This window comes from Lissotriton vulgaris, chromosome 6 (genome assembly GCF_964263255.1).
Source record: "Lissotriton vulgaris chromosome 6, aLisVul1.2, whole genome shotgun sequence".
NCBI lineage: Eukaryota > Metazoa > Chordata > Amphibia > Caudata > Salamandridae > Lissotriton > Lissotriton vulgaris.
In genome coordinates this window covers 772,993,335-773,017,170 of record NC_141694.1, presented here as the reverse complement: position 1 = coordinate 773,017,170, position 23,836 = coordinate 772,993,335, and the positions used below count along the sequence as shown (strand labels likewise).

Sequence of the window (23,836 nt, the reverse complement as noted above, 5' to 3'; positions counted from 1 at the left end):
TATTTACCGAGGCTCCCATTCCGACGACGGGGAATGATACAAAGCATGGGAATCTATGAAAGTTACCAATACTGGGGAACCAAAGTTACAGGTAAGTAACTTGTTTTCTTCTATAGGGTGTGTTTAATCCCATGCCTGGGTAGATGTTCAATTCGAAATAAATGTATACCTAGACTAACATTAAATCTGATACTTGCATAATGTTTGCATACTCATCAATATCTTAGGTGCGTCTGTGAAGGAAATGAAATGTACAAAGGCGCTGTGAAAATATATCAAAGTGGATTACTCAAATTGTTGATTGAATAATATCTATTCATGTATGTAATGTAGTTTTCAGAAGAAAATTAAACATAACCATTTAAATTATCATCAATGTCACTGAGAACATTAAACAACAATTATATATTATGTTGGTGCATAAGTTTAATTACCTTGTCAATTGCCTCAGTTACATTTTATCTTATATAGAATATTCTCATGTTGATGTTACATAAAACGAAAGAGAGGCACGACTAAAGGTGCCTTTCATAGATATCTGCAGTGGATAAGCTACAAAATGAGATGAGGCCTAGGCCTATTTTTTCACTTTGTGCTTACTACTATGGTATTTTCTATTTACCGAGGCTCCCATTCCGACGACGGGGAATGATACAAAGCATGGGAATCTATGAAAGTTCCAATACTGGGGCAAATACAGGCAGTATATGTGTTTAAATACTTTAAAGTATAATGAAGAAGAAATTATTGAATGAAAAGATGAACTGAGCTATTCGGACTATTTGTCTTCATTAATATCCCAAATAAACTTTATTGGTAGATCCTTCATCTTCTCTTGATATATCTTGTCAAATCTTTCACTCTGCGCAACTGTCATAAGGTTTTTCCAGTCACCAATAGTACCTGTAAAAAAATATAAAGCACAGACAATCACATGGAGATGTAGTGTCTCATTTTCACAACTTCACCCCAGGATCCTAATTGTCTCACATTTTTGTGTAATCATTGTATATAATTAAATTGACCTTTTTTTGCCTTGATAAATTGTGATAGTCCCCATGTTTAGACAGTAGTAAGGAGTATATTAAAAATCTGATCAGATTTTGGGACACATTTAGATCATGGCAGATAGCCTGCCAGGAGGGGTAGAAAGCATGGCATTCGCTGCTCTGGTGGAGGACAGTCCACTTTATTTAGAGAGTTCTATCTAATCTGTGCTGTGAAGGGAGCTGCTATTCCTCCTGAGGCTTCCTTCACAGCACTGAAGGTTTTCTGAGCTGGAGCAATGCTTGAAGTTCCCAAACATTTTTATTTAGACAAAATAAACTCCTAAAGAGGGAGTTTTGTTTTTTCTAAGCAGAAAAATTGCCTGGACAGCGAGGAGTTTTGTGCCTGCAGTTTTGGACCATTCTTCATTTCTTTACCCTGCCTGTGTCCACAGGGAAAATGTGTGAAATTCACCCTGCTTCAAATAAGTTGGGGCGATTGCCACAGTCACCTGGCAACTTGTTGAGATCTGGAATGTTGGTGTGGGTAAGAGGTTTTATGGGTTCCTGCCTGGAACATGGAATGAGGGGGAATCAACAGTTGCTGCCGGGTGTTGGAGGACATCGGATGCAATGAAGTTATTTGCAACTTACCTGTGTCTCACTTCCTTTCACAACTCCTTAGGACCCTGTCTGCATTCAGAGGTTGCGGGAAAAGCGTCCCCTTTGTGTAGGGAACGACCCTCTGGGCACAACTTATAGGATCATCCGATCTTCTAATTTTCAAACATATAGTTTAAATCATAACTTTTCAAATCATAGATTTTCAAACTTGTGTTTGTAGAGTTCTTCAAGTTTAAATTTTAATGCTTCTTTTCCATAAATCTTGATGTTTAAAATCACATCCAAGATATTTCTGTATTCATATGTGTTTTACATCCATAAAAACACTTAAAGTAGCATATTCCCAATGCATTTAGTGCCCATGACAGGCACTTTGTCAGGGGAATCTGTTAATATATAACAAAATCTCAATGAGGATCCATTAAATTACCCAACTATTAAGCAACATAACAGTCTTTAAAACAAACAGTTTCATATCTTTATCGCCACAGTGATAAACATTTCGATGATTCAATTCATAGAGTGCATGACACCATGTGTAATTCTTCGTTAAATGCCAAAAAATAAATAAAGTATGTCGAATTTTACCGCATGTTGTTCTACTAACACAGAATTCATGTAAAGGTCTATGCTGTGTGGCTTCTCGTGATTATAAAAGTACATGGTTCCTGCTACGGTGATGCGGCTCCTGTTGGAAACATAATCACTGACCCACTATTCTCGTTGTATGTTTACACCCGTGCTAAGTGATAACGTATTTGGAGCAAGTGGCCGTGTTAGTGTGTCAATTTCCCCTTTTAAACGAAATAAAGTTAACCGCTAGCAACCCCGCTATTTGGGGCACTTCTTTCCGCTCAATGCGTTGTTTGGTCTTCCCAGTGTCTTCCGGACAAGTTAGCGTTTGCTATATGGCAAGCCTAAGGATATACCGAGTGTATACCAGGTGGTCTCGTATAGTGAAAGTGTTGGCGGACTAATGTAAGACGACGTGAAAAAGGTTCGGCCATTTTGTAGAGGATTTCAAACTGTACCCCACAGTGTTGTTTCATATGAATGAGTGCTCTCAAGGTGTCTGAAATTGAAGTTGCGAAGTGATTAGATCACTAAAAAACAATGTGTTTAAATCAAATCATAAATACAGTTAATAATAAACCAACGTGTCAAAATCAATGTGTATTATCACTGTGTGCTACTGTTGTTTGTAAGGTTCACAAGTAACATGAGAGTTCCAAACGGTCATTTAGCCCATGGGGCCTCAAGGAATCAAGTTTATAAATCCATTGAGTTTCTTTTTGAAGTAATCTTCTATTCACATCCTGATTGTCAGTGTTATGTATGGTTTCAAGTACCATAAACTTCAGTTGTGAAATATTGTGTCTCTGGTCATTGAAATGTGCAGCAACGGTTGATTTTTCATTCTTCGTCCTTATATTACTCTTGTGTTCAGTTACTCGTGTCTTTATCTTTCTTGTGGTTTTACCCCCGTAGACCAATCCACAAGGGCATTTTAGCAAATAGATTAGATTCATGGAATCACAGGTCGCTGTTACTTTTAGTCGTATAGGAGTTCCACGTCTCGGATGGTTGATCGTAGTCCCCTTGATGATAGCATGGCAATTGTTGCAGTTATGGCATGGTATTGTGCCCTTGAATATTTCTTGATTAGTTGTCACAGTGCGTTTCTTTATCAAATCTTGAATATTTCTGCTGCGGGTATATGCAAATCTTGGATTGTTTTTAAAATACCCTTGAAATCAGGTTCTCCTGATAGAATTAACCAATGTCTTAGGATAGATTGTTTGTATGCATGACTTTTGGTGGAGAATGTCGATACTACAACTGAACGTTTCTCTGTGGATTTGAGTGAAGTTGTAAGTAACTCAGAACGTGTTTTCATCTTGCATTTATTTTCTGCAATCTCCAAGACCTTGGGAGGATATCCTCTCTCTTTGAATCATTGAACCATATTATGTATTTGTGATTGTGATTCCTCAGGTGTTGATACAATCCTTTTTACTCCCATTGGTTAATTCTAACTGAACACAAGAGTAATATAAGGAAGAAGAATGAAAAATCAACCGTTGCTGCACATTTCAATGACCAGAGAAACAATATTTCACAACTGAAGTTTATGGTACTTGAAACCATACATAACACTGACAATCAGGATGTGAATAGAAGATTACTTCAAAAAGAAACTCAATGGATTTATAAACTTGATTCCTTGAGGCCCCATGGGCTAAATGACCGTTTGGAACTCTCATGTTACCTGTGAATACACATTGATTTTGACACGTTGGTTTATTATTAACTGTATTTATGATTTGATTTAAAGACATTGTTTTTTAGTGATCTAATCACTTCGCAACTTCAATTTCAGACACCTTGAGAGCACTCATTCATTTGAAACAACACTGTGGGGTACAGTTTGAAACCCACTACAAAATGGCCGAACCTTTTTCACGTCGTCTTACATTAGTCCGCCAACACTTTCACTATACGAGACCACCTGGTATACACTCGGTATATCCTTAGGCTTGCTCCAAATACGTTATCACTTAGCACGGGTGTAAACATACGACGAGAATAGTGGGTCAGTGATTATGTTTCCAACAGGAGCCGCATCACCTTAGCAGGAACCATGTACTTTTATAATCACGAGAAGCCACACAGCATAGACCTTTACATGAATTCTGTGTTAGTAGAACAACATGCGGTAAAATTAGACATACTTTATTTATTTTTTGGCATTTAACGAAGAATTACACATGGTGTCATGCACTCTATGAATTGAATCATCGAAATGTTTATCACTGTGGCGATAATGATATGAAACTGTTTGTTTTAAAGACTGTTATGTTGCTTAATAGTTGGGTAATTTAATGGATCCTCATTGAGATTTTGTTATATATTAACCGATTCCCCTGACAAAGTGCCTGTCATGGGCACGAAATGCATTGGGAATATGCTACTTTAAGTGTTTTTATGGATGTAAAACACATATGAATACAGAAATATCTTGGATGTGATTTTAAACATCAAGATTTATGGAAAAGAAGCATTAAAATTTAAACTTGAAGAACTCTACAAACACAAGTTTGAAAATCTATGATTTGAAAAGTTATGATTTAAACTATATGTTTGAAAATTAGAAGATCGGATGATCCTATAAGTTGTGCCCAGAGGGTCCTTCCCTACACAAAGGGGACGCTTTTCTTGCATTTACAAATCACACCTACTGTTCGACCAGGTGATACCTCCGTGGCACACAACAACCTTTTATATTTGATACAAATTGAGCTTGTGCCCAGTCTACCAAGATTGTGAATGCATTCAGAGGTTCACACCAAAGAAGTCAGCAGGGGGGTTGCAGGCATCAACCTCGGGGTTTCCCTGACTCTGAAATTGTGGACGAGAGTCATGAGTTCAGTGGGGCGGGATTGCCACTGATTTACAGCTATGATCCCTCTCTGCAAAACCCTAATAGGGCCCCTATTCTCCCAAAAACAAATCAGTTTATTTAAAAAAGAAATTCTTCAGTCCAGAGAATTAAATGAAAGTTTTCACCTATTATGATGTAGTCCGTTCAATTGACGCGGAATCCCACAGTAGTTTATGCAGCGATAATGTTGTAATCCAATAAACAAAAGATATGTGCTTCCACATCTAATAACAAAAAATTGTGTAAAGCATGACCAAACACTGTCTCCTGATTTTATGGGATTTCGTAATTCACTAAAAACCTGCTGATCTATGACACATCTTGCAAACAGATTGTGGTGAAATGTTACTGTCAAGCAGATGCTACAATTCCCGAGCATAGATGTTTACCCATTTGATGTTTAGTCACTTATTAGTTGTCATATTGATGCCAGGCAAATGTCCTTCATTCATTCTAAAGGAGAAAGTGTTTTAGCAGTTGTTAACAGTTGACGTTTCAGGATCATATTTCCTCTTCATGGTCTCTTAAATCCTCCCTTAATTCAACATTAAACAAGGCTGTCTGAAAGTGTAATAAGGTGCATTTCAAAATGTAAAATGACACCCCCGTAATAATATTGATCACTCACTACCCACTTATAGGCTTGTATGTTTCCACTCAGATTAAACTATTTCATTTTGTAGTGGCATGTTCCTATGCATGTCCTATTCGGATACATGATGCTCAGTAAACAGAATGATGCCAACTTTATTTGCGATTAATAGAATAACCAATAGTGCTGTTTAATTTCTATTTCCATGCTTAAACAAATTCCCCTATGAATGTTAACAAATCAAATTTTACCACAGAGACAAGGGGGCATATTAGCAAGAACCTCGTTAAAATTGTCGCCGTTTTAGCGGCAGGAAACTGCAGCTAAAATGGCGATAATGGGCTTGCTAATATGCGCTATAGAATTCCAATAGAAGCCCAGGTTAGATGTCCGCAGTTTCCTGCCGCTAAAACGGCGATAATTTTAACAAGGTTCTTGGTTCCATATTAGGACACTGCTCCATGAGGTTCTGTTGGGTTTTGAAAATGAGAAAAGGAATATCTAGTAGAAATCAATTTCTTATAGTTGTGAAGATCAATTTTTGTGCATTGCACCAGATCATGGACCCTTCTTCTCTCCATGTGAGTCCAAATTTGGATTCTCTAAGGTCTCAGATAAACTGTTTATTTTTCCAAGCACTCAATAGGATACTGTTTGTTGGAACATAGTGGCAGATGTACGAAGATCTAGTGATTCGGTAACCCATTGCAAACTGGTTGCCAAACGCTGAATTCGGATTTTCTTGTTCATGAAAGTCATTAAGTGGCAAAGGTTTGGGTACAGTATAATTGCCAAATCCCTAATTTAGCAACTCCAAATAGCAAATCATTATTAGGGATTTGTTAACAGCAATTCATTACTTGTACGTAGGATTTGCAAATTGCGACTAGTCACAGGGGCCCTCATGTACAAAGATTCCATGTACTGAATCGTAAATTGGGACAAATAATGATTCACAATTTGTGTTTCCTTAAATGAAATGTACAAAATGAATTTCTAGAAGTGGTCGCAATTTGCGCACCGACTTCTAACAAGTACATTGGTATTTTGAGAACCAACCTATGTATTAATAGGTTGGCTCTCAAAATACCGATTTGTAATGGGTCGCAATTAGACCTACCTCATTAATATGCTGGTGTAGGTCGTTCATTGTTACCCACTACGATTGGCTATATTCTCAGGCAAGTTGGCCTGCTGGGTTCAGCAGATCACCACGTCTGTGATTGCTTTTAAATAAAGCAATCTTCTTTTTCTAAATACAACCTTTTTTTATGAGCAGGCAGTGGTCTCATGTACTACTGCCTGGTCCTATTAAACTGTTTTTGTGTACATTCACAAAGGAGAAGGGTTCCCATAGGGACCCATTCCTATTTGTAAATGGTTTACCACTTCCATTGAGGAGGTGGTAAAATATTGTTTTGCGACTGCATTTAGTTTGCAAAACATTATTACATAGTTTAACGTTTTGGTATCTGGAAGAGGCACCTTTGACATGCCCCTTCTAAATACCACCTTAATTTATTCCCAATTAGCGATTTGGTAAGGTTCAGTAAAGTGTTACTCAATTGCTATTTAGAGAATAAAAAATGCCATTTTGCCATCGGAAAAGCTCTCATTTTATGATTTGGAGACTTATCTCTCATAAAATGGTTCTGTACGTGAGGGCCAGAATGGTGATTTTGTACATGCAATTTAGCACCAAATTAAATCAGGTGCAACTTATATTAACAGCCCCCGAATGCATCAGGCCCTTTCCCAATGGCTGATTTGCATGTGTGTGAGTACTGACTGGGCTGCAGAGGAGGATAAAGGAAAGGATTTTTAGGGTCAGGAATACCATTTTTGAACAAACACAAGAGGAGTTATTGGATAGGTATTAACAGATTATTTTAGACTTACCTGCTGAGTGCAAGCACTTTTTTGAAAGAAATACTGATAGAAGTAATGCCATTAGAAGTAATGCCATACCTACTCATGTGCAAGTACTCCATTCCCTTTACCTGTTAGCTTCTGGCAGTTACCAGAATGTAATTGCAGCGGCTGGTAGTATTTCACAAAAAGCCTTGTCTAAATTTCTTAGATATTTTTAGATGTAATGTTAGGAAATAACGATATGAATAAGAATTCCTAACAGACAGTGGGCCATATGTAGGTAAATGGCATTTACCGATTCGTAAATACCGAATTTTACCGATTCGGTATTTACAAATCGGTAAATGCTATGTAGGTATTTTTACCGAAATACTTACCGAATCGGTAACATTCGGTAATTACCGAATCGGTTTTTACCGATTCGGTAATTGCCATTGATTCCTTTGGGCCTTGAGGCCCATAGGAACCAATGGCAATTACCGAATCAGTAAATACCAATTCGGTAAAATTACCGATTTTACTAGTGGAACAGGGTGTCACTTTGACACCCTCTTGCACCCCGGATTCAGGCTTGTGTGCCATGTGACACACATACATGCCCTTAGGGCATGTATGTGTGCCACATGGCACAGGTGTACATGCACAGATGTGCATGTACACAGGAATTCGTTATTTACCATCAACTAGAATTTGATGGTAAATAACGAATTATTTAGGGCCTGTGGCACTGTTTTCAGTGCCACCTACATCCCATATTACCGAATCTGTAAATTTAACGAATCGGAAATTTACAGAATCGGTAAATTTACCGATTCGGTAAATTTACAGATTCGGAAATATGATATAGTGGCTGGTGGCTCCTTACCTTCCTCTTCCTCTGAAAACCTTGCTTTTTCCTCACTAGCAGCTGGGTTTTAGCACTTTCAGATTCTCCTCAGCCGACTCCTTCACAGAGTGGTCTAGTTAGCCCCAGGATACCATTTTTGGTCACAGTGCGCTTTACAAATTCTAAATACAGTACAATACAATATGTCATATTGAGTGTCTCGACGTGCCTCTGCATCTGATTCGTGCCCTCTCTGAAATGGCAGATCTTTTTTATGTTATGTTAAGCAGAATTTTTAAAGCATGTGTCTACAAAAGGTGTCTTGGTGCTATAGTAATACTATGTCTGGAATGGCATCTACGCTACCCAAAGATATCCCATAGGCCAGCTTAACAACCACGTCTTAAGACATTTTCAAAAGGAGTTGAGATTCATAGAATGTAAGATTTTCATAGGCAAAGAGGTCCACATAGGAGGGGCTATCACAGAGAAACTCCTGCCTCCAGACCTACTATCCCAACATTTAGTAACAACAAGTTGGTTCATGCAGGCGGATCTTAGATTTTGTAGGGGAGATATTTTACAATTTGTGCCTTTAAAAACCATACCTTGAATTGTATCCATTTTTTTCACATGAACCAGCTGAAGCTTCTTTAACATAGGTGTTAATGAAGTCTGGGTGTATCTCAAGTGACAAAAAGCCAACCTTGCTGCCTCTTTTTGAATAGACTGACATTAGGCTGTGTCAAAGATTACAGCAGCCATGTCCTACAAGAAGGCAGAATCCTTGTAGATTATAGTTTTTCACTTTGTGTATTAGGCTTTTACGTCCAAACAGAAGAATTTACAAATTCGGAGCTCAAATTTAACCGGTGCCCACCTGTTAAAAACTTTTTTATCTTCAAAATATTAACCCAAACATTTAACTAAGATTTGCAGATGGCAGAAAGAAGCACTACTTAAGTTATGCAGAAACTTTATCTTGATTCTTTTTGATATGGGTTGAATTTGGCCATCCTGTTTGATGGATTTGGCCTTCATCTACCTTTTTTGGTGTAGGTTTTGATGGCACAGAGACCTATTGCTAACTATATACATTTGTCTTTGGCTGTTCTCCTTTCAACCATTGGATTTCTTCAACCAGCCTTTTTCAGACATTGGCTAGAGACTTTGTCAAGCATGTTTTGACTCAGCCCAGCAGAGTATTCATCTATCATGTAATGCTATTGGTTGTTTGTGCGTATCCTTCCACCTCATGAGGGACATTGAGACCACTTGGACCCACTTCATGAGTGCTCCAGCTGTCCTGAATTCACCTCTCCAAGCTGCCTGCTCCTGACCACGAGGACATCTTGACACATACTGCCTAGCTGTCATATCTGCTCTGCATGCGGGCAGCCCAGCCCCTTTAACAATGATCCAGCAGTGCTCCGGTAATCCAGAGGCCCTTGCAACTTGCTCCCTCAAACTTACCTTTTAATCCCCTTTGTGCAGTGTGTTTTGAATTGGCTCCCTCTCATGTAGTGCACCAGCTACCAGCAACCTCAGCACCCTGTGCCTGCCTGAATCCGGGCCCCTTCCAAGAATACGCTAGTTAAACATTTGACCTGGCCTTGCTAGCTACTGAGATCTGAAAGATGAACCTTGAAAGTTGACTATAATTGTATATGTATTTTTGTCTTTTCCCCCATTGATTCCAATGGTGCGTAATTGTGCACAAATGCTATTGGTTTTGCGAACGCTACAGATTCATTACTTAAAAAGTACTTACTCTATGATGAAGTTATTGGTCTGAAACATTATATGAAAATCAATATTATTTTTGCAAATTGGTTTCGAATTAATTTTTGAGTCTGTGTCTCATTTATTGCCTCTGTGAGTACAACAAATTCTTAGCACTACCCTCTGATAAGCCCAACTGCTCGCCCACACTAGCACAAATAGAGCAATAGGATTATCTACTTTTGCCTCTGTAAACAAATCAGGGGCTCACTGGGCTCTCTGCACAGTGTACTTAATTTTACTACACTATATAGAGAGCCAGTTTCCCAAGGTGCAGTCACTGGATTACATCTTTTCTCGAGGAACATCCACAATCAATCATATTAGGGTCTTTTGCATCTCAGACAAATAAGTTGGAATGTGGGGTCCCCCAAGAATCTTCATTGTCTCCACATTTCTTCCACTTATATATTAGGCATCTCATTTTGAAAGTGTTAGATAAAGGTTGTGCTGTCTATAACTATGCTGATAAATCAGCTATTTTTCAATTTGGATGGTACTCCAAAAGCGTATGCTTATTTTTAAGATTCAAATAGATACATTGCTGGGTGGGTGGAGTTCAACCAACTAAAATTAAACTTCATGATCAATGAAAATCTTTCCATACGGACTAAACTGAGCTCTACAGTGTCAAAGTGAATGTTCTTGCTAAAAATGATGAGGAAAATAGCCCCTCTACTGACAATTAAAGTGGGCAAATTGATAGTGGTTGCATCTAGCTCTTCTAGGTTGGTCTATGATAATGAGACCTACGCTGGTCTGCCTAAAGTCACCTTGCATAAACTCAAGCTATTCAATAGGAGGCAGCAAGGTTGGCTTTTCATAACTTACTGTATATCAAAGCTCTTGGTCTTAAAATTATATAAAAATCGATATTTTTTTTGCAAATTGATCTTGGATTTATTCTTGACTGTGTGTCTCATTTATTTCCTCTCCCACACTACCACAAATAGAGCATTAGTATTATCTACTTTTGCCTTTGTAAACCAATATGGGACACACTGAAGTCTCTGCACAGTGTACTTCATTTTAGCACACTATATAGGGAGATATCTTCCTACATTGCAGGATCAGTGGTGGGGTCTACGTCTTTGCGTTTGCTAATACCACTCTGTCAATAAGTGACCACAAAAATAAATCCCCAAAATGGCCTTCAGAGAGTTGTATTTTTCGATTGGTGTATTTTTCAAAAAATTTTAATTAACTGTTAGGGCCTTGATTAAGGTCAAGGCCCTAATAGTTGCAAGTGCCATCCCACTTGCCCTGGATCCTTTCGTGTGCCCTCCCTGTTCCCGGGGTCCCTGCTGTGTGGCATCCCAAGGACCATGCTTGAGCATCTACTCTAACCATCCTGAGGCTGAATCCTTCCATTTTGTTCCCTTGGTACCCCTGCCGTGAGGCATCCCAAGGGTCCTGCGGGAGCATCACATCTACCCTTTCTATGGTGGTAAGCCGCCCGTGGCTCCCTCAGTGCCCCTGCCAGGAGGCATCCCAAGGACACTGTGTGAGCCTTCCATCTACCTTTTAGTCATTCTCTCTTTTTTCTACCTTTCTTGTATTCCTTCTGCCTCACCTCTACCCTCGCGGCTGCGACGCCCGTTTCTTCTGGTGTGGGTGGGTGGGATTCCTTTTCTCTACTGTGAGGGGGGTTTGTGCTTCATCGGGCCTGTCGCCCCCTATTTACCCCCCTCGCTTTGTGCAGTCATTGAGTGGGTGTTGGGGGGCCTGTGTAATCCGGGTAGGGGGGATTTACCCGAGAAATCTGCTGTGTGGGAGGTGGGAGCCATGCAGTAATCAGAAAAATGCAATTGCCAAAGGAGGAGTGAACATCGGGGAGCGAAAGCGGGCTCAGACAGAAGTTAGCAGTACTGAGGGATATAAAATAATTTGAATACATGTTAAAATAAAAATAAAAAGTGGGGGTTAAGCAGTGCAATGAGGAAACAAAAGCAACTCTAGAAAGGTGTGCTATACCTAGAAGGCTCAGAATCCTGTGAGTCCTCATGTAACGTAATTGGCGCTCATGTAAAGCACACTAATACCTTCAGGTCTAGTTTGCGCTGTAAAAATCTGACAAGGAAAAAAGAGGTGCCATGCTAGAGGACTCTGAAAGCTGCCCCGCCCTGATTCCAAATTATCTCATCAGATTGCCACCCTGCCACCCATTGAGACTCCGTCCTCGCCACCACCCACGGACCACTCTGCCTCAGACAGACTCACCTGACCTGAGGGCTGGCCTGGCATGCAGCTTCAGAGGCAGGCGCGAGGCGAGCAGGCAGCAGAAGGCAGGGCAAGGCTAGCCAGGGGCTAGTAATTATTTAAATTATGGCGGGTGACAGACGGTCTATCTCAGTCTCTGGCCTGGCGTGGCTTGGTCCTGGGATGCCTCACCTCACAAGTCACTAGCGCACTTTTAAATGCTCAGGCTCAGCAATGTGCATGACCTATTCAATGGCATTGGTCACCAGCCCCACCCTGAAACCCTCCCAGACGCGGACAGTGACAACTGCGCGCTGCGCACACCCACCCGCCATTTAATTAATGGCATGCGCACCATTTAATTTATTCATAAATTTAAAAGTGTGCATGCATGCCTGGGCCCCAGCCGGGCCTCAGAGGCTCTTCATTAATTAAATGGTGCGCACGCCCGGCCTTTTAATAAGAGTCCGGGCGTGCGCACCATTTAATTCATGCAGTCAATGTCAGTAAAAAAATAAAACAAACAAGATAGCGGAGCTCGTTAATCCACTCCGCGGAGCGAACAATGAATACTCTGTTTTGTTTACTGTTCCATATGTACCCAAGACCCTGCCCGGATCACAAATAGCTTGATTTAAATCTAAAGCCATCCCAATACCTCCTGCAGAATGCCAATGAGGCTGGGTGAAGCGCGTCAGTCTGTTGAGAAACAGCCTACTAAAGGCAGAGTCTGAATCTAGCATACAAAGGAGAGAGTCCTTGGGGTACTAAATCACACACTGCGTTATGTGTTTTACATGGGCGAAGAGACCATGGGCACCCTTTCCAGAAATGCATCGTTATGGCAAAAAACGAAACCACCCAAACAGAAAACCTACGTTAATTCATCCAAGCAAAACCACCGGCGCAAACACCTGCCGCTTGTCAGATGTAGTAGTAACTAAAGAAAGCATTTGCAATGCAATAGGTCTCGCATCTTGCAAGAGTTTAAGCTATTGGCATTGTAAATGACAATGCATTTTATTCATCTGTTTTGATAATTAAAACATAAATAAAAGGCATTTTCATGTACAATGCCAATAGCTCAAACTCTTGTAAATGCGAGACCTATTGCTTGGAAAGTGAAAGCGAACATGGTGCGCTCAATGTTGCAGGAAAGCATGTGGTGCCTGCAGTAGTAGAAACTCATTAAAGAAAATAGTGCTTACAGACTAAATAAGACATACTGTGTAACAACCGAAGTAAAAGAGCCAATCCTCATGGGAGGTTACAAATGAAGACGATGCGGTACGAAGGAGGGACTAACAAGACTATTAATTAATCAGAAGCCAGCATTTACAAAGGACAATGACACAAGCCAAAGACAAATGTGGGCAGTGAGTGGGCGGGGCTTCAAGTCTATACTCGAATACATCATGCCTCGCAGAGAAGCGCATGCGCTCCACAGGCTCAACCTAAAAACAGTGTAAGGAACTCAGGGCTCCAGGCAAAAAAGCTTTTACCAGCGCAGTGCTTCCGATACACTACAAAAATGCCATTATCTGGCTTTAGAACATTTTTATTTAGCACTAGCTAGCAGCATGTATCTGAAGCTCTACCTAGTTTTGGGCTTGCATCTATGTAAGGAGACCACCTAAAACCCAGTGCCCAAAATTGTAATTACTGGCAGCGCAGACTGGAAACTAAAACCAGCCCTGCCGAAAAAGTTTAAATCAGCCTCACACTGTGGGAGGATGCAGCTAAAATGGGGCCATGAGAGCGTGGCTTGGTCATGGTAGCCCATCGTGCTCTGAAAGCAGCCCCAGTCTGCAGCCTACCGAGGAACTGACAGAGTGCCAGAATGGTCACTTTGGCCCTGTGAGTTGGGGGAGGTTCACCTATTCCTTCCATTCTGAGAAATAGACTTTTGCCCTATCACTGAAACAAACCACGTTCTATTTTGTCCTGTTGGGTTTTGATGTCATTGTCGACTATAGTGAGATCTGTGGCTTTCCTAGTCTGTCTGTAATATGCTGCCTGACCATGGACTTAACTGACCAGGGTATCATAACATTCCAAGGCAACTTGTGAAAAAAAGATTAAAGTCAAAGATTCATTTTCTCTGGACTGGGGAAGTTTTAAACTGTTATACAAGCTTGCTTTGGGTTTCTAGGTCAGGATATTTGCTGCTGCCTGACTTCCTTAATGGCTGGAATCTATCCTACACAATGAAGGACCCCTATAGCTGTGACTTAAGAGAGGAGGAAGAAGCTGAGATTCCCAGGGAGAGGAGAAGAAGGCATATGAGTGGAGATCTCTGAAGTTCTAAGCTGGGACATAGGTCACCTGCATGGGTTGCAAACCTGTGCCGCCCTTATATATTTATTGACAGTCCCGATCCTATAATCCCACTCTTGTGTCTCTCGTTAAACTGTGAATATTGACCACGGAGTTTAGCTGTACTTCTGAGTACGTGGCTAATCCCTTTTCCTGGCAACCTTGAATTCACAATGGTGTCAGCATGTCATCTTTTTGACTTTTTACTGTACCATGTGGCGTTGGGGCAGACTACATACCAGCTCACCCCTGCGCGGGGTCTGATCAGTCTCCCATAGCTGGTGTCCTTAGTTTCATCACAACTAGGACATGTATGAAGGCTGCTGGTGTTGTATGTTAGGCAGGCGCGCTGTCACAGGCGACACCTAAAAATGGTCAAACCAGCTCCCTTTGTTTTCTCACGCTATCACTCTCTTTCCAGCCATCCATTCTCACTCTTCTTTCGCTCTACCTTGCCCTACCCTTCCCCCTCACTCTTTCTTGGAGCCTCCCTGTGCCTGCTGCACTGAACCTCAGCAGGCCAGAGTGTGACAGAGGCACCAGGAGCAGCCCTAGGCTTCCCAACCCAGCCCCAGAGGCCTGTGCGGCCCTGGCATGCAGCCAGGGCCGTCTTTAGAGCTGTTGGCGCCCAGTGCGACAATGCTTGTTGGTGCCCCCCAATGACCACCTCCACCACAGATTCTCTCACCACCACCCTTTAACAGTGCCAAAGTCTCCATAACCAATCTCTCTCAGATGCAAATATAGCACTCTCTCTCAGATGCATATATAGCGCCACTCATACCAGTGTAGGGTGTCTGAGCACTTTGCCTCACATACACATTACACAGAGACAATCAATCATACATGTGTAACTCAGTGTATAGGAAATGTTACAAAAGCCAGAGGACTACAAGGTGTAGGAGTCATTTGTCATCAATACTGGTAGGCAGTATAGTTTAATAGTGCTTGGTTTAAAGAAGCACACACTCAGAATTTAAAAAGGAACACCATAGTTGGGGGTTCTCTCTTCAATAATGAGAACAGATTTTGCCCAAATTAATCCTTTTTGCATCATTAATCTTTGCTCAAATCTGTACTTTGCAGCTTGCATACAGTTATTTGATGAAAGTTAATAGTTCAGTACAATAACAAAGTGCATAGAATGAAAATAGGTCAGTGGGTTAAAAGAGACATCATTTTGTTACTTGCAATTTATAAGTTGAAATACTATATTAGGACTTTAACTTATAAATTGCAAGTAACAAAAGGATCTCTCTTTCAAAAGCAGTAACACACTGACCTATTTACATTCTATGCACTTTGTAATCTGCTAGGTATTAGTTTTCTGCAACAGACGTATTAACCCTCTGCGCTATTTATAGCGAGTCAAACCCCCAATTTAACAAAACTCTGTCTCTCTTCAGAAGGAACATTAATCAAAGTATTTATCCTGACATTTTTTGTTGCCCGGAAATTGCTGGAGGAAACAAACACAGCAGCAGGTGCTTTAAAAATAATAATAAACTTGCAAACACGGCGCCCCCCGGAAGCCAGCACCCGGTCGCATTGCCCTAGAGCCGGCCCTGCATGCAGCTGTTCATGTCTCCAAGTGAAACAATGGATCAGCAGCTGGTCCTTCCTCCAAAGGCAGTGATTGACAGCTGCAGTGGGCGTGGCCTGTATATGCCTGCTCAGCTTCAATACCTCAGTGAAGGCTGCGGTCAAGAGCTGGGGGATGCATCAGAGACGACATGGGCATGCTACACCCCTGCTGGGACCAGTGGCAGCCTGGCTATTGCCCGCTGCTCTTTCTGTTCCAGAGTGGGCCACGGGGACTCCCCCGTGAACATGTCAAAAGGTTTAGTGCCCTGGGAGGAGGAAGACGCAGTGGCATGAAGATAGTTACCTTTCTTCTTTTAAAACACTTTAGCTTTTGGACTCCCTGGGCTGGGTAGTGGCCAATTATCTCACGATAATGCCTTCTCCATGTTAACCATGTATCATGAATTATGCGGGTTAATACTTATTGTGTGAGAATGAATGATACCATGTACTGATCTGGAATGAGTTGGATAACATCCCTCAAACCTCAATGGTGACCCCGTTGCTAAACGTGAATCTCGCCACATCCTCTATGTATTTCACCACAAAAATTAAACTCTGTTAAAGTTAGTCTGTGTTTACTGCCTGTCGGAGGTTTCCTCCTCTTTAACATAAAGTGCAGGCACTGGATTCCATTCAATGAGTTATTCATAAAGTCAGAGTTGCTGTTCATCAATGCTATTCTAATTGCTGCTTACAACCTCAAATGTTAAGGACGGGCAAAAAGAACATGGATTATGTCCAGATTTCATGCCAGTAATTAGGGGAGAGGATGTAGCTTTACGGCTAGAGTGGTCGACCTAGAAGCCGGGGAGCCGGGTTCGACTTTCCGCAACGACGCACTGGGATTCTGGGCAAATCCTTTAATCTCCCGGGGTCATGCCTAACAAAAAACAAGCATTTGCAATGCTATCGATCTCTCCTTTGGAACCTTATATGTATTTAGCTATGCAGCACATTACGCTGGGTGCTGAAACATCTACTGTTCTTTAACATAGAGGGAAAGTAAGCACCAAACTGCGTGACACGCCAGGTATGGGAACACATGGAGAGAAATAATGCCTTTCAGCTGGAAATGGTAAGGTCCAGAGCTCTGTTTTTAATATAAAATCAGGGCCTTCGGTGGTCATATCACTGAAAATACAAGATTTGAAAAAAAATATCATTGCCTACGGGTGCTCGTGAAAGACAAGTTCTATGGACTGGAATCTAGAGAATGCTAAAGTGATTCCGGTATTTTATTGACCTCTGCTGGTTGTTTTCTATCAAGAAAGTTAAATAGAGGCAGTTGACAGAAAAATAAAAAAGAGAAAGTCTCTCAGCAGAAAGCAATTCTGGTATTTTACTGACCTCTGCTGGTCGTTTTCTATGAAGACAGTTAAATAGAGGCAGTTGAACACAAAAAATGTCCCTAAGCTGCACAGACAAGTCCTAGGGCTAATCTCCAGAGCCCAAAAAAGTACATACACATATAAGTATATATTAAGTGCATACTAAAGTATATACAAGAGGTCTCGAATGCTCGACCTAATAAGTTGTAGATTTTAAACTAATATGATAATTTATACAATGCTATGCTCTAAGAGATAAAATGCTAAGTCTTATATGGGGCTAATATTAAAAGTAAATATCCGGTGATACTTTCAAATAAAAGCAGGATAAAGATAAAAAACTCCACTAGCAGCCTAACTGCTGGGTTCATACGTGGTTCTTTGTTCTGCAAATAACATCCACATGGAGGAGGGCTAGGTGCTTTGTAATATGATTGACATGACTGATGTTCCAGGCCTTAATTTGTGCCGGTGGTTTCCGGTGCTTAATTGTCAGCACTGGCACTTATGAAAATACACCAGATGGTGATAATTTCTGTCTAAATTTGGAATAAGCACAAAAACAGTTCTACATACATAAAAAATTACTAATACCTGCAGCCCAAGCCATTCTTATGATTCAGAAAAGGGGGTGGTGATGAACAGAGTGTCTGAATTAAGCAGACCACTCTTACCCAGTCCAAAGATCAGGGCTTGATCCATCACCGTTTTTTAGCTCACTGCACCATCCCAGCTCAGAACCTGGCTACATGCAAATTATTCTGTCCCTGGCCCAGTGCATCATGGGAACAGGGCAGACCAAACTACCAAGCCAATTCTTCACTGGAAAGGAGACAAGCTTCCAGGGACCGGTTTCTGGCATTTCAGCCGTCGTCGGCCCGGCTTGCTTGAATCCTAATGGTGCAGTGAGCAAGGGACTCATGTCTGAGTATACCCTGCCACACCTATAGTGGCCAAAAACGATTCAGAAAAGGGGGTGGTGATGAACAGAGTGTCTGAATTAAGCAGACCACTCTTACCCAGTCCAAAGATCAGGGCTTAATCCATCACCGTTTTTTAGCTCACTGCACCATCCCAGCTCAGAACCTGGCTACATGCAAATTAGTCTGTCCCTGGCCCAGTGCATCATGGGAACAGGGCAGACCAAACTACCAAGCCAATTCTTCACTGGAAAGGAGACAAGCTTCCGGGGACCGGTTTCTGGCATTTCAGCCGTCGTCGGCCCAGCTTGCTTGAATCCTGTTGGTGCAGTGAGCAAGGGACTCATGTCTGAGTACAGACTGCCACACCTATAGTGGCCAAAAACGATTCAGAAAAGGGGGTGGTGATGAACAGAGTGTCTGAATTAAGCAGACCACTCTTACCCAGTCCAAAGATCAGGGCTTGATCCATCACCGTTTTTTAGCTCACTGCACCATACCAGCTCAGAACCTGGCTACATGCAAATTAGTCTGTCCCTGGCCCAGTGCATCATGGGAACAGGGCAGACCAAACTACCAAGTCAATTCTTCACTGGAAAGGAGGCAAGCTTCCGGGGACCGGTTTCTGGCATTTCAGCCGACGTCGGCCCGGCTTGCTTGAATCCTGATGGTGCAGTGAGCAAGGGACTCATGTCTGAGTATACCCTGCCACACCTATAGTGGCCAAAAACGATTCAGAAAAGGGGGTGGTGATGAACAGAGTGTCTGAATTAAGCAGACCACTCTTACCCAGTCCAAAGATCAGGGCTTGATCCATCACCGTTTTTTAGCTCACTGCACCATCCCAGCTCAGAACCTGGCTACATGCAAATTAGTCTGTCCCTGGCCCAGTGCATCATGGGAACAGGGCAGACCAAAATACCAAGCCAATTCTTCACTGGAAAGGAGACAAGCTTCCGGGGACCGGTTTCTGGCATTTCAGCAGTCGTCGGCTCGGCTTGCTTGAATCCTGATGGTGCAGTGAGCAAGGGACTCATATCTGAGTATACCCTGCCACACCTATAGTGGCCAAAAACGATTCAGAAAAGGGGGTGGTGATGAACAGAGTGTCTGAATTAAGCAGACCACTCTTACCCAGTCCAAAGATCAGGACTTGATCCATCACCGTTTTTTAGCTCACTGCACCATCCCAGCTCAGAACCTGGCTACATGCAAATTAGTCTGTCCCTGGCCCAGTGCATCATGGGAAAAGGGCAGACCAAACTACCAAGCCAATTCTTCACTGGAAAGGAGACAAGCTTCCGGGGACCGGTTTCTGGCATTTCAGCCGTCGTCGGCCCGGCTTGCTTGAATCCTGATGGTGCAGTGAGCAAGGGACTCATGTCTGAGTATACCCTGCCACACCTATAGTGGCCAAAAACGATTCAGAAAAGGGGGTAGTGATGAACAGAGTGTCTTATAGCATGGGTGCCCTTGAATAGTCTGAGACGTCACACTTGTATAAGTGTCATGGTTAGAATTTTTGTTTTGTACGGTTATTGGCAATTCTGTCGGTGACAATGGGTGGTGCAAGCTGCAGTAGTCTCCTGACATGGGCCCTGGAACAAAGTTTTTTTATGTAAATATTTTTTACTTTTGATGAACTGCATAATGAGCACATAAAAGAGGAGGTGTAAAGCTTCCAGGAGGAGTGTGGGTAAGGACCCCGAAAAAGGGTCTAGAGCTGAGGAGAGACCCATCAGAGGGACGATCATGGTCATACCACAGGGATACAGTGTGCTGTTGAATTCAACAGCAGAGAATAATAAAGCAACCAGTAAACTGCTAGTGAAAAACGACGGGTGGCTGTTTAAGGTACAGAGCTAGTGTCTTTAGAGAGCTGGGGGTCCCATTCCTCATCACGGATTCCCTCCCACTGCCCTTTCCCCAGGGGTCCCGTGGGGTCGGCAGTGCAGCAGGGTTAGGTGTCGGGTCTCCCATAAGAAGGTGCCCCAGAACAGGGTCTGGAAGAATAAAACATTTTTTTTTAAAGAGGCTGAACATGCTTTTGTATTTTGCCCCATACGCTAAAGAAAACGCACACTGGATTACGTTTATGCTCTGAAAGAAAAGTAGGAGGGAGGAGTAAAGAAGATCTAACTACTTAATTAATTAAATTGAATAGAAGTCAGGATATGCTTAGTCATCTTGATACTTTTGGAAACGTTCCATCCAGGGTAGCTGTAACTGGGTGGAGGCGGCGTTGCTAGAGAAAGATTAAGAGGTGCTCCGGAGAGGAGGCAAGGGCTCCTTTGCCTAGGAGTGATAAACTAAAACTATGATTTTATAACCAGTCTTATTTTTTTTTTTTTTGTAAGTATAAGTAACAGTGTAATAATGCAATAAATGCCAGTGTGGTCCTTGTGCCATTTAAACACTGTGATTTACAGCAAGCAGACAAACGTCCACCAGCTTTGTATCAGCTTTCTGGTATCAAAACTTCAGATGATATAATTTTAGATAATTGAATTCAGAGGTAGTGAGAGAAGCAAATCAATCAGGAGGGAGGAGCAGAGCACAATATAGCATGCTGTGTGCAAGATTAAGGCAGGGACAAGAGTATATTATAAGGCAAATGAGAATCAATAAAAGGGAAGAAATATGAGAGCCTGTAAAGGTCTCTAGGTAGAACTTCAGTACCTAAAACAGGAGGAAAAAAAGACTTCTTCAGCAGGCACCGCACAAAAAACAGAAGACAGCACCAAAAATGAATGTTCTCTCTCAACATTTATGAAGTTGCCTTGAAACTCATCCACTCATCAATGAGGAACTTTATAGAAAATGTTTAAAGTAGGAAGGAGGGACTTCATTTTCTCGACACATAATTGGTAGCGTACCCCCAGAACTGCAATCTTCTGTGCACACTGCACACATATGCGCTGAGTCACGATTATCTTCTACCCCACACTTAAGAGAAATAAATAGCTTTCCAAATGATATTTAAAAAGGAAGTCCAGTTCACAGGAAAACATGATCACCTCAAAGATGTGGGTTGGAAATCTCAGGAAGGAGTGTATTAGAGAACCAGGGAGCCCCAGAAATGATGGTACATTCCAAGAAAATTAGTATGGAAGCCCAAGGTTTATTATTAAACTTTGAAATATCTGCCACTTTAACCTTCTCCATTTTAGATGTAGTGCTATTAATCCTGCAATCCCTACATTGGATTTGGAAGCATTGATTTTCAATAACATGACATTAAAAAGTCACACAGGTCATCTGAATGTAATAACCTCTGAACTAAAAGAATGCCCTCACTTGTTAGACCTGTTGACTCAAGCACAAACGGGGGGGGGGGGGGCATACGAGAATACATCAGTCTATAACTTTGCATCTAAATAACCTATGGTAACTACAAATAGAGGCAACCCAACATTTTATAGAAGTAAATTCCCACTTAGAATAAGACTTATAAAGAAGCAGAAGAAGAGCTGGGCAAGACCAAGCAGAGAAGATACTGTTTGTGATTCCCAATAGGGTTGCAAATTGCATGGCTAATGAATACTAATAAGGCTGTCGCAATTTGCAACCCAATTTGGAATGGCTGGCACTCCCAGGGACGCTGGCCTGCTGGGGTCAGCAGACCACCATGTCTGGGACTGCTTTGTCAATAAAACAGTTTTTTTAAATGCAGCCCGTTTTTCTTAAAGGAAAACAGGATGCATTTAAAACATAAAAATGAACATTTCAGTTTTTTTTTTTTTTTAGGGGCAGGCAGTGGTCCCTGAGACCACTGCCTGCTCTTAAAAAATATTTGCACATCCATTCCCAAGGGGGAAGTGGTCCCCTGGGGACCCCTACTGATTTGGGAGTGCCTTACCACCTGTCTGAGACCATGCAGACCGTAGCAAAACGTTTTAGTTCTGGTGACATTTCCCTTCATCTTCTCTCCACTTCAGGTGAAACTTTGTCTCCAGGAAAAGGGGCTGTAGGTCTGGAGGCTGATGATCCCTATCCTTATCTCTCTCTCTGTTTGCAATTCTAAGTTGCTTCTTGTGGTATGTTTTCAAGTGGTACAAAATGCTTGTTGTATCCCATAAATATTTTTTGCTGTGTCTTAAGATAATTTCTTCTTACATATGATGCACCTCACCAATTTAGCTATGGTCTGTGATTCACCAGATGGAATAGTGTAAAATCCCAAGCTATGCTTTGTTTCTTCATTGGTCATTCTTTACCAGAAGACTCTTCTTGTGCAGCTGGGACAACTTCAACCAGTTGTAGGTCATCCTCTGGTTCTTCTGATACCATTTTATTTTTGCAAAAATAGGCAAGTAAGTAAAATACCAGCACAATCTTGAAAATCAGTTTGGGACAGCTCCTATAAAAAACTAACCAGTATCTGGAAAGATCAAGAAGGGAGAAATGGCTATGTACTTCCTATCATAAAGGAAACTGTGTGAACTCATGACATTTCTTTATTTGGTAGTCATGTGCTATTCACAAGTGTCTCGTAGTTGCGACTTCCGGTGTCGCCACGAAAATGGAAAGTTATTTTTGGAAATTGGTCTTTTTGGCAAATGCATTGACAAAATAAACTTAAACCAATATGTTTCTAAACAGGTATAGTCAAACTTTCTGTCAATATGTCTATATATGTGGTTTACACTTTACCAAAAACATGCGGTATTCCCAACTACCGATGTCATTATAACTTCCGGTGTCGCCGCTTACATGGAAAATGCATTTCAGATGCACTTTTTTGACAAATGTATACAAGGGAGAAAGTTAAAACAATATAGGCCAGATGTACAACTATTTTTTGTGGTCGCAAATGCGAAATTGTCCCATTGGCGACCGCAGAATAGATCCGCCCTAATTACAAACCCTATTTTGCAAGTTGGGAACCTATTACAGCCTCGCAAAATAGGGTTTGCGACTCTCTATTAGGAAGGGGTGTGCCAAGGGCGTCCCTTCCTAATAGCGACTCACACTTCAATGTAAGATTGTTTTGCGGCCGCAATTGCGGCAGCAAAACACTCGCAGTTTACCACCCATTTCAAACGGGTGGTAAGCCACCCGCAAACAGGAAGAGGTCCCCAGGGGACCCCTTCCCCTTTATGACTGGCATTGAAAGTATTTTTTAAGAGCATGCCTACTTCAAAAAATGAAAGAGTAACGTTTCATTTTTCTTTTTTAAACGCATTCCATTTTTCTTTACGGAAATTCAGCTACATTTAAAAAGAAACTACTTTTTTTAAAAAGCAGTCATTGCCGTGGTGGTCTGCTGACCCCAGCAGGCCACCATTCCTGGGAGTGCTAGCAATTCCCAATAGGGTGGCAAATTGCACCTGCCTCATTAATATTATTGAGGCAGGCAATT

General features: G+C 41.6%; 1 protein-coding gene across 2 annotated transcripts in view; it reads right to left on the bottom strand.

Moving 5' to 3' along the window:
* Positions 1-698: 698 nt before the first annotated feature.
* The window catches only part of LOC147707963 (amine sulfotransferase-like), a 576,176-nt gene continuing 553,038 nt past the window's right edge, over positions 699-23,836 (bottom strand). For both annotated transcript variants that reach the window (XM_086926766.1, XM_086926767.1), the window contains one exon: positions 699-903. In XM_086926766.1, coding sequence (XP_086782892.1) covers positions 779-903 — 125 coding nt within the window. In that variant the 3' untranslated portion in view covers positions 699-778. The remainder of the gene's footprint in view (positions 904-23,836) is intronic.